This window comes from Chaetodon trifascialis, chromosome 10, assembly GCF_039877785.1.
Source record: "Chaetodon trifascialis isolate fChaTrf1 chromosome 10, fChaTrf1.hap1, whole genome shotgun sequence".
In the NCBI taxonomy this organism is placed as follows: Eukaryota; Metazoa; Chordata; class Actinopteri; order Chaetodontiformes; family Chaetodontidae; genus Chaetodon; species Chaetodon trifascialis.
Window position 1 is genome coordinate 18,239,034 of NC_092065.1, and position 17,807 is coordinate 18,256,840.

General features: G+C 43.1%; 1 protein-coding gene across 1 annotated transcript; it reads left to right on the top strand.

Moving 5' to 3' along the window:
- Positions 1–1,254: 1,254 nt before the first annotated feature.
- phlda2 (pleckstrin homology-like domain, family A, member 2) lies at positions 1,255–2,305 on the top strand. Its single transcript, XM_070972623.1, has 2 exons — positions 1,255–1,821; positions 1,967–2,305. The coding sequence occupies exon 1, from the start codon at positions 1,365–1,367 to the stop codon at positions 1,779–1,781; it is 417 nt and encodes a 138-aa protein (XP_070828724.1). The 5' UTR covers positions 1,255–1,364; the 3' UTR covers positions 1,782–1,821; positions 1,967–2,305.
- Positions 2,306–17,807: the final 15,502 nt, after the last annotated feature.

Genomic DNA, 17,807 nt, shown 5'->3' on the forward strand with positions numbered 1-17,807 from the left:
AGGTCAAAGGGCATCTGACTCTTTCAGTATTGCTTTTATGTTTGATCACTCACAGGACATATTTAGAGCTGACCTTTCCTCTTCCTTCCTCCCTTCATTCTTTAAACACTCCGTCAGACATGCAGGAGTCAAATCTGTCATTAATGTGAATAGTACGTTTCATGAACTCACACCGAATTCAACTCAACATTTCCATTCTCTGTTTTCAGACCACTTCAGAACTAATAAACATGAATCCACCTGACTTGAAGTCTTTTGTCTTGAAAAGTCAAATTAATTTCCTACTCAGAGTTCACTCAACTCATTAACTTCTTAATAAAGAAGTAAATAAAATAATAAAGTTCATAAGTAAATAAAGTTATTAAGAAAATCCCAACTGTGAAAATTAAACAAAAATCCATTTCTCATGAGATGACTTTGAACTAAATAATCACACTGGAGTTCACTTAACACATTTCAGGGCAGCAGGGGAACATTTATATGTTGAACCAGCTTAAGTGTGTTTACGAGTGCATTGAAAGCCCGCTCTCTGCTCTCTGCTCTCTGTAACTGCAGAGAAGCTACATAACTACCTGTGCTTTCTAAACACAGTCACTCATTCTCTCTGCAACCACTGCCATACAGTCTGATGAATCCTCTGCTCAGCATTGGAAACTGTGCTTGTGGGCTGTTTGGGTGCATTTCAGCGGCTTGACATCCACAGACGGGAATAGCACGGTTTATGTAAAAGCAGCAGTCAGATGAAGCAGGTTTAGTCTGAAGTACCTTTTTTTTTAAAGAATCACCAGGAAGCAGGGTGGCACAGCACCCACTTGGCACAGTGATGGATTATAAAGGGAATGAATTACCATGCTGTCATGGAAAAAGTCTGGATCATAAACTCTGGACGTGAATTCAAAGGCTCCCCTGAAATGAACGGTGATCTTACAGGGCCAGGCTGAGTTTTACGCATGTGCGCAGCTCACTCTGCACACATCTGGTAATTAACCATCACTTACTGCGGAGTGGGCAAATATTTGGAGTAATCTCCGCAGCAGGATGTGGATTAGTAATTAACATGTTGGCGGTGTAATTTGGTCCTCGTTAGGACTTCCTCTGCCCTCTCCCCCCCCTGCCTGCGCCACAGCTTCCGCCCACACAGCCTTGAATTACTCCACTGGCAACTGTTGATGCATTCCCATATCATCTGACGTCAAGTGGGAAGGGCTCAGGCCAGAGTGGACTATAAAAGTCCTCTGCTACCTCGGTTCATTCACAACGCCAGTCTGGATTACCAAAGCCTCTTGTAGAGAAGCTCCTTCCTCGGGCTCCTCGGACGACGCAGCAGGGAAGCGGGGAGTTCTCAAGCGTGCCCGCCATAAACAATGAAAATGTCTGCGGAGGAGATCAGCCAGGTCCTCAAGGAGGGAGAGCTGGAGAAGAGGAGCGACAACCTGCTCCAGTTCTGGAAGAGGAAGACGTGCGTCCTGACCACGGACAGCCTCAACATTTACGCCGACACGCAGAAGCGCTCCAAGGGCAAGGAGCTCAAGCTGCAGTCCATCAAGAAGGTGGACTGCGTGGAGCGCACCGGCAAGTTCGTCTATTTCACCATCGTAACCACAGACAATAAGGAGATCGATTTCCGGTGCTCTGGGGAGGAGAACTGCTGGAATGCAGTGATCACCATGGCTCTGATTGATTACCAGAACAGAAAGGCCATCCAGGACTTTAAAACGCGGCAGGATAACGAGAGCACGTCGCCCGGACAGCAGGAGAGGCGCATGGCGAGGGCGCCCTGAGCCGCTGTGGAGACTCCAGCAGTTAACCGCTCCTAATATGGTGAGGCGCAGACCATGATGTATAGATGACATGATATATGAGTAAAAAATGAAAAATACGTCAGTATTAATCGCAGCAGTGGGAGAATCTTGAAACCAATTGCATGTTTTTTTTTAAATTTATTTATTTTTCTCTCTCTCTCTAGTCAATGTGGACCACACAGAAATAATACGCGGACCAAAAGGAAGACGAGGTCATCCGGTCCGGAGATGAAGGATTGTTCGAGACTGAGTTCTCGGAGAGAGGGGAGACAAACAGAGAGATTTTCAGAAGCTCCACACACAGGACTGAACCCTTGAATTATCAAAACTATTTCAAGTTTGCTCTCCAGGGAGGAATGACTCCAAAAACCATGATGTTAATTTATTTGTTTCCAGGGTATGGTGTTACTGGCAAACAGCTTGTCTTGTTTAAATTATTTGCTATTTCAATTTGTGTTCAGCGTGTATTTATTTGAATAAATATTCATTCATTTTTCACATAACTTTATGTACTCCTCTACTTTCATTTTTCATTCCTCAACTACAAACCTTTCTACATGGTGTCAGGGTCTGGAAGTATCTTATTACATGATCGTAGAGTAAGTAACAGTAAATTTGACACTCCGGGACACTTCAGAAGAAGCGTTTCTGAGCAAATGCCAGACATACATCAGTAAAAAGGGAGTGGAGGACAGGAAAGTCCCTTTCCTCTCTGCTGTCAGGTGGAATGTGTCTTTATTGTCACTGGGAGGGTTTCAGGCTTGAGTCATAACTGATAAGCGGAGCAGTTCAGTCAGTAGCACGGGATACTTCATTAGAGGTGCCTTTGAACACACCTTAACTGCTTCCAAGGTGTGGTAGGTTATAGGTATCCACTGCAGGGATGGGGGGGATAAAAGGTGGCATTTTAATCTGTTTAATATGTGTGGTGTGTCAAAGGTGACTTTCTAAGAGGAGTTCAGATGACAAATTCCTCCACGGTCTCTGTTCTTTACAAAGCAGAGGAAACACGTCAGAAGTCCACTTTACTGCCCTGTTATCATGTTCAATGGATATAATATGACGCCAGGTACGCACCTTTTTAATTGCTGTTATAAAGTGAATGAGCATGGATTTAGTCATACTCAGTAAACCCTACAAGGCTTAGAGAAGAGAGATAATTTCATGGCAATTTAGCAAGAGACTGGAGGTGGACACATATTGGTTGGGCACATTTATGTATATGTCTTTCTGTAATTTCTCACTTTATTATGCAGTTGTTTATATTTGTAGTAGATATAAAGACTAAACTTTAAAGCCTGGGGGTGGTTATGTTAATAACTACAGAACGAGTCTACAAAGACAGAAAACTGGACGTTTAATACAACCATGACAATCACAAGGTCACGATTCATATATATTCACTTTAGATAAGTAAGTATCTGGAGCACCTTTCAAAATAAGAGTTACAAAGTGTTTCATATGTGCATATAGTACCATGAAATACAAGTATTTCTGGGAACTAAATAAAAAGTCCAACGCTAAATCCAAGACTGGACTAATAAATGAAATGTCAGTCTATACAGATGAGTTATTAAAAGACTCAGATGATCTGATACTGAGGAGGAGTTTGATCCACAGTGTTGGAGCTAAAGCAGTGGAACATCAACTACCACAAGAAGTCAGCACATGAAAACCGTGCGGATGTTAAGAACACGAGTCCTCTCTGAGCCCTCCTGCACATAAATACCTCCGGCTGTAGATCCTGTGGAGTGGAAGTTTGTTATGAGCACAAATGCCCAGAGGTCAGAGGTGACAGAGAGCCGAATGTCAGGGCCCGCAGTAATGAAGTGTATAGTAGAGTCGCACCACCTCCCCATCCCATCCCGTCTCTGTGTGCAGCTTTGAAGTAGGATCGCACTACAATGAACGCATCAAAGGGTTAGACTGATCTGAGGAGTATTACCGGAGCGGACGGGCCTCCTTTCTAAAAATACTGCTTCACAAATTGGCACCACTTTAATCTCACACACACACACACACACACACACACACACACACACACACACACACACACACACACATACAGATCTTTGGGCCCCGAGCCAAGGGCCACACAGGGGTTTTTGTCACCCGTGCATGCGATTCTTTGCTGAACAGTTTGATGGAGAAAAATGCTTCTTGTTTAAGCAACTCCTGCCACGCATTAGACTTACTCTAAACAATAACAGATAATAATAAAAGACATCATAATCCACTTGTATGTCTGGCCACAAAATGTAAGGTTTACAACACAAACACACCACCAGCGAGATGAAGACACACACACTGTGTCTTCCTCTCTGATCTCAGGCTGTATAAACATCCTCTGACGCAGCACTGGCACACACTCAGGCCTTACTTGTGGACTTGGCGTCATAGCTCCATAGGCCGTCATTATGTGGAGGCAGCATGGCTGCGCGACAGTGAATGCATTGTTACATTCTTGAAAAAAGATGAACGCAATAAACGCAGAGAATGTGAGACAGGTGTGCGCGGGGCCGTGACCCACACACATCTTCAGTTAATATTCAGTTTTTAAACAGCAGGACGAAATGATTCCGATTCGGAGGCGTTTATCGTAAACAGGAGATGCGGTGCTGACAAGCTGTGGCAGCGTGTATGGAGTAACAGCTGAGCAGGGTGTTGTGAGGTGAAGGTTGGAGGCCAGAAGAAACATGCCTCACTCCCATTTCACCATCTGGAGTTAACCTCAGAGCACTCCCACACAAACTCCTCTCACATCCACGGCAGCATTAACTCTGCACTGTCTCAGGACATCGATCTGTATCGATACGCAGATGTAAATCTTTTAAATTGTCCTTTTCGTGGAGTAGTTTGCCCTCATGTGAAAAGTGGCTCTATCCACCAGAGCACTGTACTGTATGGAGAGCATTGCCAGGAGGGAAAATACTACTCAGGATGAAAATTAGGAGTGATTTGAGAAATGGCTGAATGGTTACAGCGTGCTATCAGAAACTTTATTGTGTCGTACTCCTGATTCCAGTCTGCCTCTTCATCTGGCTTGATTAAATAAAGGCAGAAATCCCCCTGGAAAAGTCAGAGTAAACATATGAAATTGTGTAGACATGATGTTTTATCTTGTTGTGAGCTCTTCCTTTCCTTCACACGCAGGGTCCATGTCCTCAGTACTGTGTCTGAGAACTGTAGTTCACATTCATTAGTTCAACACAAACTACACCTACTGGGTTTTAATATATTCTTGAGACAAAATATCATTCCAGTTGTTTTCAGACAAAAGCTGGTCATGAGGAGAAGGCTTGGAAACCACATACACAAATAACCAGTTACAGTTAACGATAGTTAAACAAAAAAAACAGTGACCCTATAAAATGATCATAATTAAAATAACACATTTTTGGTGGCTAGTCAGACCTTTCTTCAGGATGTGTGGTGGCTCAGTGGGATTTGGAATTTTTACCTCATTATATCTTTTACGTGCTGGTTCCTCCAAACGTCACATTCATGGATAGAAGTTCATCGTTGTCAATGTGGAACAAAATATTCCATAACTACAAAGGTCCACTTACTAGTTTTTCACATTTTTTAGTTACATCTCATCAACCGTCTTCAGTCTTCTCACTGTCTTATTTTTCCAGGGCTGAAAGTTAACTTAGATTACATGATGACACCTTCAAGCTCCATACGTTTGTAGATTTAAGGTGCAAAGCTCTGAGAGGCTAATCAGCAGACATTTAAGCTCAGAATATTTTGTTAAATGTGATCAATTTACTTTACTGGCAAAGGATGAAAGAGGTAACGCTCTAACCGTGGTGGAATCGTCTCTCTGGATTGGAAAATGAAAGGCTCTCAATTTAATAATTGGGGCTTTGAGAGTCTATGGACAAGTTGTGGTTCAGGCTATGATGACGTCTGTTTTTACATAAAATCGTACCGTGTGTGGTCTCAGAACTCATAAAGAGCACGTCTGTGCTTTTTGAAAGGTAACAGCACTTCAGGGTTTGCTCGCACAGCTTGACGACATGTTAACGCCACTTGACCTCACAGCGTAACTTGCGCGTTCGCTCAGGTATGCATAACAGCCCAGTGCAGCTCCCCACGCTCGACGAGGGTGTCACTCTGTTTCCTGTAAGACACCATAATGTCAGACCTTGTATCTTTGTTTCACTTTAATCTGTTGTGTCATTTCCTCACTCGCTCCTCCCGTCAGGGTCCAATCTGACGCAAGCAGGCCCGCAGGACACAACACTTGTGCCTCATGTAAATAAAAACCTCCTAAAACCCAAACAGCAGATACTACCAGGATATTAAGCAAGGCCCTGGGAGTTCATGCGATTACTAACAACCTCTGAGATCTGTGTCATGTGTCTCCTTAATGAGCCTCTAACATCGCAACAATCTCCAACAATCAGCAGCGGTGGACCTGCTCTTTAGTGTCGTAGAGCCATAGGAATGGGATTGTCTCACGGAGGTGCTATTCATGGGCTTGTTTTACGGAAAGGACCTCTCTCGGCATTTCACTCTGTGACGCATGGCTCAGGTGAGTGCATACCTGAGCACATACCTTGACACACACCCCCAGGCCGCGGCTGAGGTAACATAGAGCAACCAGGAAAATCAAAATTGGGCCATAAAAGGGGAAAATCAGTCTGAGTGTCTCTGCGTAGCACACTGCTGTTTCCCATTTGTCATTCCTTCATCCAAGTAAAGGTCATCTGATTCCCAGATCTGGTCTCACGGATAAAATGGATGACTTTCCCCCCTCATCTTATCCACAAAGGGGTCATTCTCCTAATCGTCTGTAGTCATGACAACCGTGTTTGTTTTGATCAGACTTCCATTTTTATGTGCTGAGTCACGGAGAAAGAGCTCCCTGGATCCACATCTTCAGGTCTATCCTCCCACTCTCTGACTGTGATTGTCGCTCACAAACCCGTAAATCATGCAGATGTTGAGATCTGCGAACTGGGACTCGTCGATTTTCAAAACCTCTCGTTGGGAATCAATGGACTCAGTGACACTTTTCGGAGATTACGACTCCAGAACATCAACATAGCGTCGACTCTTCATTTTCTGTTTGGGAGACATTCCTCTGATGTAACTAAATAGTTTTCTATGTCCAGACCACATCTGCGACTCTGTAAATATATTAAAAAGAAGTTTACAACAACAAGCAGACTCAACAGAGTAAGGCAACATTTTCCCAAATATAGAAGGAGCCTCTCTCTTTGCAGACCTGTTTTTCAATGGGAATCTTATGAATGTGGCACCTCTCATATCTAAGACATGCGTGTGTATTGGATATACACAGCCACACACACATGCTGTATATACACTCAAAGTGGCTGCACTACTGAGCAGGGATCATGTTGCCTAAGACCCAGCTGTCCAGAGAGAAGCCTCAGACAGAGAGAGAAGACGCTGTCAAGAATGTCTACAAGGCAGTGAGGGGGCGGACGACTGGGGACGAGGGAGCTCCACATGCACTCCGTGGCCCGAGGAAAGAGGCGATGCAAAGATTAGTTCGACATACAGTGCACTTCAAACTTTAGACCTGGACTCCAGTTGGAACTAAGTAGAGACTTGAGGACTCCATCGGCACTGCTTTGAAAAGAAATCGTTCCACTGCAGTGTCATTTTAATGGTCAGTATTCAGAGACGCGTAGTTTAATGTGCCATTTGTTGACTTGACTGCCTCAAAGACTTAAAATCAGCCCTGAGAAATCATTTTAATACAACATTAATTATATTTCCCACCTACCCAAAAATATTTTAAAAGTTATTACTAATTATCCTGAAAGGGGATATTAATAACTGTCACAGATGTAATTCCAATCTATCCAAAAGTTGTTTAGACATTTCACTTAAAATCACAAACCTCATGGTGGCACTAAAAAATTAAATTAAAAAAAAGTCAGGTTAGAGGATTCACTGACTGGGAACCGCAAATTTTGTGCCAATACATTTGGTAGATGTTGAGATATTTTACAAGTTAAGTAAAAACTTTGAGCTGCTAGAAAAGTCATTGGGATTCTTCCTCTGAGCACCCTGTATGTCAGTTTCATGGCAGTCAGTGCCATAGATGGTGAGATATTTCAAGACCAGCGTGGTGGCCTGACTGCGTGGCTCTACAGGGAGTGTAATACCAGCTGAAGAACTCTTTCCATAAACTGCAGATAATCTACAAACCATAATGTCAACATTTTTCACTTTAGAGAAGTGTTCTATGGATTATATCCACAGCTAACAAAAAAGAAACGTTACTTCTGAAATATAAATGTCATTTTATTGTGTTGGGGTGGAGGAAGAAATCTCACAGACATTAGTCTCAAAAACAAATTTTTCAGACTAATGTCAAAACTTGGGCTGCACGGTGGCACAGCAGGTAGTGCGCATGCCTCACAGCAAGAAGGTCGCCGGTTCGATTCCCGGGTCGGGCCTTTCTGTGTGAAGCTTGCATGTTTTTCCCGTTCCTCCCACAGACCAAAAACATGCTCATTAGGTTGATTGGTGACTCTAAATTGCCCCTAAGTGTGAGTGTGAGTGTGAATGGTTGTTTGTTTGTGCCCTGCGATCGGCTGGCGACCGGTCCAGGGTGTACCCCGCCTCCCGCCCGTTGACAGCCGAGATAGGCTCCGGCCCCCCCGTGACCCCGAAAGGGATAAGCGGCATAGAAAATGGATGGATGGATGTCAAAACTGATTTTGGTGATCTGATCCTTTAACTTGTCAGTAACAGAGAGAGGCGGACTGCCGGCAGCTGCCTGAGTGGGTGTGTGAAGATATGACCAAGAACAGATTACAATAACATTACATTTCCCTGCCTGGAAGGCAATACAGAGGACTTTTACATTAGTGTGTCTGTTTCGACCATCTCTGCAGACAGCATGTGTGTGTGTGTGTGTGTGTGTGTGTGTGTGTGTGTGTGTGTGTGTGTGTGTGTGTGTGTGTGTGTGTGTGTGTGTGTGTGTGTGCGTGCGTGTGTGTGTGTGTGTGTGTGTGTGAAATATCACTCATGCATGATGGCACAAAGTCAAGAGAAAGGTTGAACCCAAATCCTTGGATGAGATTTTTGATTAAATGAGGAAATAATGTCTCATTCCCTCCAGGTTCTACAAATTCCAGATGTTCATTATGTAGATGTAATCGTGATATAATCAGCAGTACCTACATCGTTGAAGCTTTTATATCCTTTTTACACCTGCTGGTGTCTTTCTGGGATAAACACAACAGCAACACAGGAAGAAAAAAGCAGCTGCCATGAGCAGTGTTTGTTGTAGCTGCTGACAAATGAGAAAAAAGAGAAAATACTCAGCAGGAAATTGGAGGGCAAAGTGATGGTTAGATTGTGTGATAGCTGCGTGATTTCTTCAAAGTGCCACTTAATTACTCCACAGCAGCTGATCATCAACCACATGACTTACAGTGAGTTACATCAGATTCTCGGAGCTGCAAATAAGGCAACAGCATGATCAGCTTTGCCTGACGTGAAACTGAAGGTGAAATGAATGGCTGTAATAACCTGTAATGATGACCCCGGGTCCAGAGCCGTTATCAGGACGAGAGGAAATTAGTTCACTGTAGATATTACACAAGAGAAAAGAGAGAGAAAGATAAATGAGCACATAAAGGGCGGGAGGACAGAAAACAGTGCAGAGAATATTACAGGTCAGAGATGAAGAGTTTGCCAAGAGGAAAAAAAATGGATGCAGGAATTCTCCTGTGTCACACCAAAGCCAATAGCGTATCAGCTCAGATCTAATCAACCGGCAAGTCAATAGGGACTCGATCCTGCCTGCTCGATGGTTTCCAATTTATCCTTTACTCTGTCTTTACTTCTATGAAATGGTTTAACATGAGCAAAGAAATCACACATGATGAAGTAAGACAAACCTTTACGAGAGTGGTTTTTACAGTCTCTTTGGTTCCTTATTATTCATTAACAACCTCAGTGTCAGTGTTTTCCATAAGCCGATATCGTGGCATTTCATCCATAATGTACTGAAGGAATATTTAGAAGTTAATGTTGAGTCATAAAGTGAGGGAACATGTGACGGTTCCTCTGTGGGACGTTTAAGTTTGGGAATTTTGTGTAGAAAACAGTCAGGGTGAGAGGTGCAGTAAATCCCTATTCACCTTGGAGAAAACCACAAACATCAATGACTTTCTAGTCAATCTATGTTTCTTCTGTTTCTGAAGAATATTTAGCCAGTATTCCATAATTACATGAAGAAGTCCTAGCTCTCATATAGGTACCTTTGTTCAGAGAGTTTTGTGGGAAACATTTGGAAAACATTATTTTTTACTTAACATTTAGTGTTGCACAACAGGGAAATTTAGGCTGCTTTTCTGAAAATGTCTTTCTCAGTGTGATAGCGCCACAAGGAGCGGGTCAAGGAGGCTGGAAAGTCCCTTTATAAGAGCACAGGTTCTCACACAATGCATTCCTGCAGTCCCAGATCTTATGTATTGTTTCACTGCTTGGCTCCAGCTCCCTGATCACTTCAGCAGTGTGGTATTGACCCAGCAACAAAAGTCTCCATCAATCATAGTGGGACACAACAGGGGTGTATTGTCTGAACACTGCTGATCAGGGTGTGGGCTTGTATTTCCGAGTCTGCATACCTTCGCTGAGGTGATCTCTCAGCAGCCACCCAGGAGCTGGACGCCTGTGTGGGATGATTTATGAATGGACAGATGGAGGCTGGATGAAGGGCAGGGGGCTCAAAACAAAGACAGCAGAGAAACACACAATTCAAAAAGTTTCACTTGTGTGCTCTCCTATTCATTTTCCTCTCAGTAAAGGAAAACGTAATTATGACGTAGGTGTTGCATGTGTGTCAGGTTAGTGCTGGCAGGTAGTTTTCAGTAGATTTCTCAGTCATTTTTTGCTGAAAAGAGTAGCTGCTTTACTTTCACTTGCACAACTGGAACATGTATAAACATGAATTCATTTGGCAGAATCAATTACCAACTATGATTGTACTCACTATACTCACATTTAATTGGCCTTGAAGTTGCTGCACAGAGGAAGAATTTCATGCACAGTCCCTGGTCAAAGCCTCAAGGACCCTCCTTGGGTGTCTTGAAATCAATACAGGCAGCCACCTCATCCCGAAGATACAGAATTTCGTCACTGGAGTCCTCCATGTCGGCTAAATCATCACCTGTTGATCGCAGACGGGCTCTCTTCTCTGGTGGTCCAGGGTATGTTGCAGAGGGCTTCAACGCTTCTCCTTGAGTTCTTGAAAACTGCTTAAATGAGCTTAATTCAATACCTTTAGGCCTATCTATGACATTTTTGCAGCTTCAGGCTTTTCAGTTTGGGATCCGAGAAGCTTATGCAGGAGATGCAGTTTGAATTTGTTGGACAGAATTTGAAGCGCTATTCCTTTAGCGGTGACATTGTCAAAATGTCAGTGGAAGAGGGTAGCGGGTGATGTCTGAGGCGCTCTATCCACACAACGGTCAGGTGAATGGTTGGGGTTTTGGATGCCTCCAAGGTCTTTGTAGAGTCCTTAAATCATGCCAGAAATGCAATGTCACTCAAAGTCTCTGTGCTCAGGTTACTTGAAAGGTTTTTCTGAACTGAAAGATCACACATGTGTATGTATGCAGAACTTTAAGCGTCTCTTTCACATTACAAACATTTGAACCATTGCTAAAGGTCCACTGTGTAGAGGATTTAGGGAGATCTGTTGCCAGATAATAATCTTAATTCCATTTTCAGTGGCGTATAATCACCTGAGAATAAAAATTGTTGTGTTTTTGTTACCTTAGAAAAGCCTTTTACATCTAGAGAGTGAACAGTTCCTTTTCCATGGAGTCAATCATGTCATCACCATGTTTCTACAGTGGCCCGGAACGGACAAACCAAACGCTGGCTCAAGAGAGCACCTTTCATGTTTTTTGTGGCCATTGTAGAGGAAGGTGAGGCAAGGGCTGTTCAGTTGATTACAATATGCAACCTCACTGCTAAATTCAACTAAATGCTACACACTGGACTTTTATTATTAAAACTGAACACTTACTTGATTACTAACTTGTCCAGTGGTAGAATATCTGTGTGCAGGTAATGTTAATGCAGTAGGGTGTGGTTATGGTTGCTTGGTAGCTAGCACAACTGAAAATGTAGCTGCTGATTGTCAGTTAAACATTATTATTACATTAACATTATTTAAATTTGAAACAAATTGCAAAATCCAGATATCAGCTGATAAGTTCAGTGCTGCCAGTGAACAGTCTGAATAGAAAGAAGAAATTTAGATTCGGAGTTAGATAGTTGAGCCTCTTTTGAAGGCCTTTGTACAGCAGACATTGTGGTGTGTCATAGCAGGAAAGGCACAGGTGGAACAGATTACCTTAATGACTCATCTGAGTCATCATGTTCAATACCAGAGCCTTTGAACTGGAGCTCCTGGAACTAAATGATAGCCTCTGTCATTAATTAAACCTGTGCTTTTCATGCCATGACAAGTCAAAATGTCTGAAAAGTCAAACTGTCAATCACAAGACAAAGTCATACCCGGCCCCATCAGACCTGCTGCTGCCTGAAGCTGAATTTATGTGACATGAGAGCTGTAAGAAGCTGCTTTATTATTCACATACAGAAGAAGGGCATGGGAAGACCAAAGCCTGAAATAAGAGGAAATCCTGTTTGTCATGGCTCAAGGGTCTTTCCCAAGGAGCAGGGCAACTCACAATGATCCTCTCTGTCCACATGCTGCCCCGAGTCTGAGCACAGTGGCAACCTTTTGCCAAAAAGGCTACGGTTGTACTGGAGGTCAGCATTAATCAATTTAGACAGTGCACTTAAAATGCAGCATGAGCACACTCCAACAATGTAAACGCATCATTTACACAGACCACATGGACCTGTTCTATCCACAAATCTCCAGTCCTCATATCACACAGCGGTGTAATTTACGTGCCAAAAGAAACAGATTCCCATCTTGAGTTGTGCTGTTTATTGAAGCTTTTCATTTGGAAAACCTGCAACTTTTACCTTCAATCACAACTTTAAAACTGGCTTTTGTTTTGACTAGTAAAAATGTGGGACCATCAGCTAAATAGGTTTGGAAGCACAGTAAGTCACAAAATGTGTCATTCAGCTCTCATGCAATACACAGCAGCCTCACTGACTCCATTTGTTCTCTCCACCCTTTTTCACATTGAACGAGTCTGGGCGCAGACTGTGAGCCAGAATGTTCACATTGCATTTGATATTCATTTCAAAACACAGTCTATTGAAGCGACTTGAAGCTTTTTCCCATGAATACAGAGGCAAATTATTATAATGTTTTGTGAATCAGTATGTATTTCAAAATCTAATTTTGCTCTTTGTGCTCCAGACAGGAAGACCAAATGATGTCATCTCCTACAGATGTCATCTTTAATGACCACACTGTATGCAGACACCCAGCAGTATGTTAAAAACATACAAATCTCGTGGACCAATTGCTAAAACATGGGTACAGATGTCTGGTTTGGTCCCCACGAGGTACGCAGATGTGTGTTCACACCAGTCAAAGGTGGGGGTATGACCAGTGTGAGCTGTGGGAACAGGAGTTGGTGGTGTAGGTTTACAAAACCCCTGAGGAAACATGAAGAAATCCCTCCAACAGGACAGATGGAGGCAGAGATTAGGATGTCAGGTTTATACATGAAAGGTTAGAGCATTAAATATGAAAACTGAGATGCCTGATAAAACTCGTTCCACATGCTGTAAAGACTGAGCAGAGGCTGTGAAGACACACAGCACAACTAAGTACATTTACTTGAGTAACTTTTTTTTTGAGTAAATTGTTCTTAATCTTACTCTTTCTCCCATGGATTTTTAGAGAAAAATATTTGTTAAGAGGCAGGTGGTCGGCTGGTCCCAGGCCTGCTGACACGCTGTCGTCCTACCACAGCTATGCTTCCACATGACTCACACCTGATCTGTGACTGTCTGTGATGGAGATATCAAGCAAGGAATGTGATTTTTTTTTTTTTTTTTAAATCATGACTTAATGGTGAACGTAATGGAGTACAATATTATTGTCGTCACAGGTGAGAGATTCAAACTGAGAATATTGTTTTTTCATTCTCTTTTTTTTATTTAATTTGCTACTCAAGTCAGTTTCTCAGTAAATACTTTTGTACTCTATCACAAGTACTTATTTTGATGACTTCTTCTACTTGAGTACTTGCAAAGTAACGGTACTTTTACTCGAGTACAGCTTTTTGGCTACTCTACACACCTCTGCTACACACACACACACACACACACACACACACACACACACACACACACACACACACACACACAGAGGAGTCTTTCACAGCGGTTCGGTCCACACAATTCCCGTTCTACTGAAACAGAATCTCTTTTCTTCAGTCAACGATTGACGAGTGTGTGTGTGTGTGTGTGTGTGTGTGTGTGTGTGTGTGTGTGTGTGTGTGTGTGTGTGTGTGTGTGTGTGTACACATGCATGTGTGCAGGGAGCTGTGTGTTGGCTATCTGTGCCTGAGGACAAGGGGCAGGGACTGGGGCAAGGATGGAGATGTTTGAGGGGTGTAGAGGACATGGAGGGTGGGTGGATTGTTGGGTAATGAGTCACTGGAGCCTCCTTCAAAGCCTGCTCAACCCCAACAACCCACACCAACACCCGAGCAGGGAGATCCACTGGAATCTGGGCCTATGGATGGAAGAGCTGAGTGGGCCGGCCACATACAGTGTGCATACACATGGACGACAGCGCACACACACATGCACGCACATTTCTTGTCTCTCTAACTAGGGTCAGGATCTCGTCTCAGAGGATGTGGAGCCTGCAACAAAGGCTTCTACTGTAGGAAATCTGAAGGGTGCATGTACAGTGTGTGCTTGTCTGTACTTTGTATGAGTGCAATGCAATTTATTATCTTTCCATAGTGAGCTGCTACACACACTGTAAAAGTGAGGCTTGCATGTCTGCATGTGTAGGGCTGAGCACAGGTTCAGTTTTTTGGAAACTGAAGGTTTTGTGTGTCTGAGATTTCTTTATTTTACTGTCCCTTCCTCTGGCTTTCATGCCATCAGTCTTCAATGTGGAAATTCGGTCCAGAGGCCGGAGTGTGTTTGTTAGGAATAAAACAACAACCTACTGGCAACAAACTCCCCTGAGTCACATCTCTGTGTTTCTGTGTTAATGCCAACGATGATCCTGGTAGCAAGCATGACATCTGTATAGGATTTCAAACATACACACACACACACACGCACGTATATACACACACACCAGCTGTGACCTCATGTCACAGCTTTCACTCTCCTGTTTATTAGATCATGAGCAACTGGCAACTGTTTGACTGATGGATGGAAACGAGAAGAGGGAAAGAATAACTTGGATAGCAAATGAGAGGGTTCGCAGAACGATCGAGCCTCTCCGATTTAGGGGAACTGACGAATGCTGAAAGGACAAAAGAGTCAGACACGGACAGGAAGCAGGAAGCAGAGATCAGTCAATATGGGCTTTCTACAAAAGTAAACAAAACACACAGAGAGACAGGATCAAACACAATCTTAGCACTACGCTCCATACATAGCTGCCACAACTATATATAGATAGTGTACATCCTCATGTGGCTGCATAATTGCACAGATGCTCTATGGGTCAAAGGTCGCTCCTCTAGTTCATAAGTTCATAAATATTTAAGAGAGGTGATAAAAATGTTCGACTCCTCTCTCTTCTCAGAGTAACATCCATTCTTTTTGTGTCTGAACAGACAGAACACGATGGCCTTTTTTTTTTTTAAGGAGAGTTTAAGTTACAGTGAGGTGGTGATGGGTGTGTAGTGATAAATCTCCTCAAAGCGAGTGTGTGTTTGTCTCATGAAACTGTAGGATGGGCTGAGTGCTGCGGGACAAGACTCGACAAGAGCAGCAGCTCTACTGGGAAACCCGACAGGCGGGTAGCGCCGTCACTGTGGTAACAAATCACAGTATTACACAGTGCAACCGGTAATGATTGTATTTGAAAGTTATGTAATTGCTGGTTGGTAGTGATTTCCGTACACTAGAACTCAGTGGGAGACGGATCGTTATCACACCTTTTGACATTTGTCACCTCGAATGTTCATGAGAATGTTTCACCCTGGTAAAAAAAAGAAGAAGGTCCTCCCTGAATCCTCCTCCTCCTCCTCCTCCTCCTCCTCCTCCTCCTCCTCCTCCTCCTCCTCCTGTCTGTGTTTTAACAGGTCATGTCTACCTGTCTGCACAAGAAGACCACCCCACATCCTTTTTCCCTTACAATTACATCACAGGCTGTGGGTGGTTGGCGCGCCGACAGACAGGCATTGGTACAGCCAACAAATCGGTACTCGTCTTAAAGCGTTTTTGCTTTTATAGTGAAATGCAATGATTCATCCTTTGAATCATCAAACGGCAAATTAACTGGTTCATTTAGGAGACAAAATGTTTGGTTTCATTATCCCCTCAAGGAGACTGAGATGGTCAGGCTCAGTTTGACAGATCATCACATACTGAGCCATATCAGGGTCTGCAATCAAATGCGGAGGACGGCTGGTACCACATGAATCATTGGATTAAATTCCATAAAACTGAATAAGGTTGAATCATAAACCTACTGCACTGGCTTTACTCTAGCCCTGGCATTCAAACATGACAAGATTAAAAACAAATCCAAAACAATTGTGAGAACTTTAAAACATTAGTCAGATGACTCTGGAAGAAATGATCAGAAGTAGCAAGACCGCACAAGTAAAAGCTCAGTATTCAAAATCACAATTGAAAGTACAAAAGTTTAAATTTTGACCCAGTAAAATGTTAAATGGACTGCATTTACAGGAGCTTTGACCCAAACCCTTTGTAATGTGCTTCGCATTCACCACTTCATGCACATCAGTGGCAGCAGAGTCACCGTGGGGTTCTGTGTTTTGGGTGATAGTGTCGAAAGCTCCAAAAGAAGTGAGAAAGTGGACCTTGAGTGGAGACGATTTTGTCAAAAGTATGAAGTAGCATTAAGGAGAAATAGTTAAAATACTTGTACTTTGAGATTTGATTCAAGTACTTTAGCTACTGTACTTACATTCCAGTGATGTCAAAGCCAGACAAAGACTAGCTGGCAAAGAAGTTCACCTACATAACAGGATTTTTGTTTCAGCAGTGAAATGTTTGATTTCTCTGCAGGGTCCTCTGCATAATGCCGGCAGGCCCTCACTTTTATTGGATATATATTGCAGCCCACTGCTGGCTGCCGCACTGTCACTCAAAACTGGACCAGTTTCAAAAACTGTTGTCCCCTTTATGCTACGTTCAGACTGCCGGAACATATGACTCAGACCTGTTTTTTGTTTTTTTCTTAACAGTGTTAACAGCGTAAATCTCACTGAACCTAAACATTTTAACTCTGATTTGGGCCACTTTCATATGTGGTCCTAAATCACATATAGATCTGAGCTGAGTGTCTTGCCACGAGACTCTTGTGGAAAGGCGCTGACAAAAGTGGTTAAAAGTAACATCATCATCATCATGAAGTTTTGGATGAAAGCTGTTTCTGTGAGGCCATTCAGAAGAAGCAGCCATTACTCCACAAAAAGCACAATAAAAAAATTTGGATTATAAATGAAACCATTAACGCTGACTTCAGTGGCTTACTTCAATACAACAGCCTGCTGCATGTGACACCATATGACCTGTTACTGTTCTTCTGCACATGCAGCTCAGATCTGAGCAATAAATCTGAATTGAGCACCAAGGCTTGAACACTAAGTGTGAACATCAACACAAAAACCTGTGAAAATAGGATGTAGGTTTAAAAAACCCCAAGGTTTCCTTTTAACTTGACAGCATGTGATCTCGCACAGCAAAGACAAAGATGTGGACACATGACACACATTGCCTCGGGCTGCGTCAGACTGCCAAATTCCCCCCCTCTGTTCTCCATCTTCTCCTCTGCTCTCTGAAAGGCAAGTCCAGACAAGTCCTCTGTCTCTGCCTCCCTCTTGCCTGTTCAGGACAGGC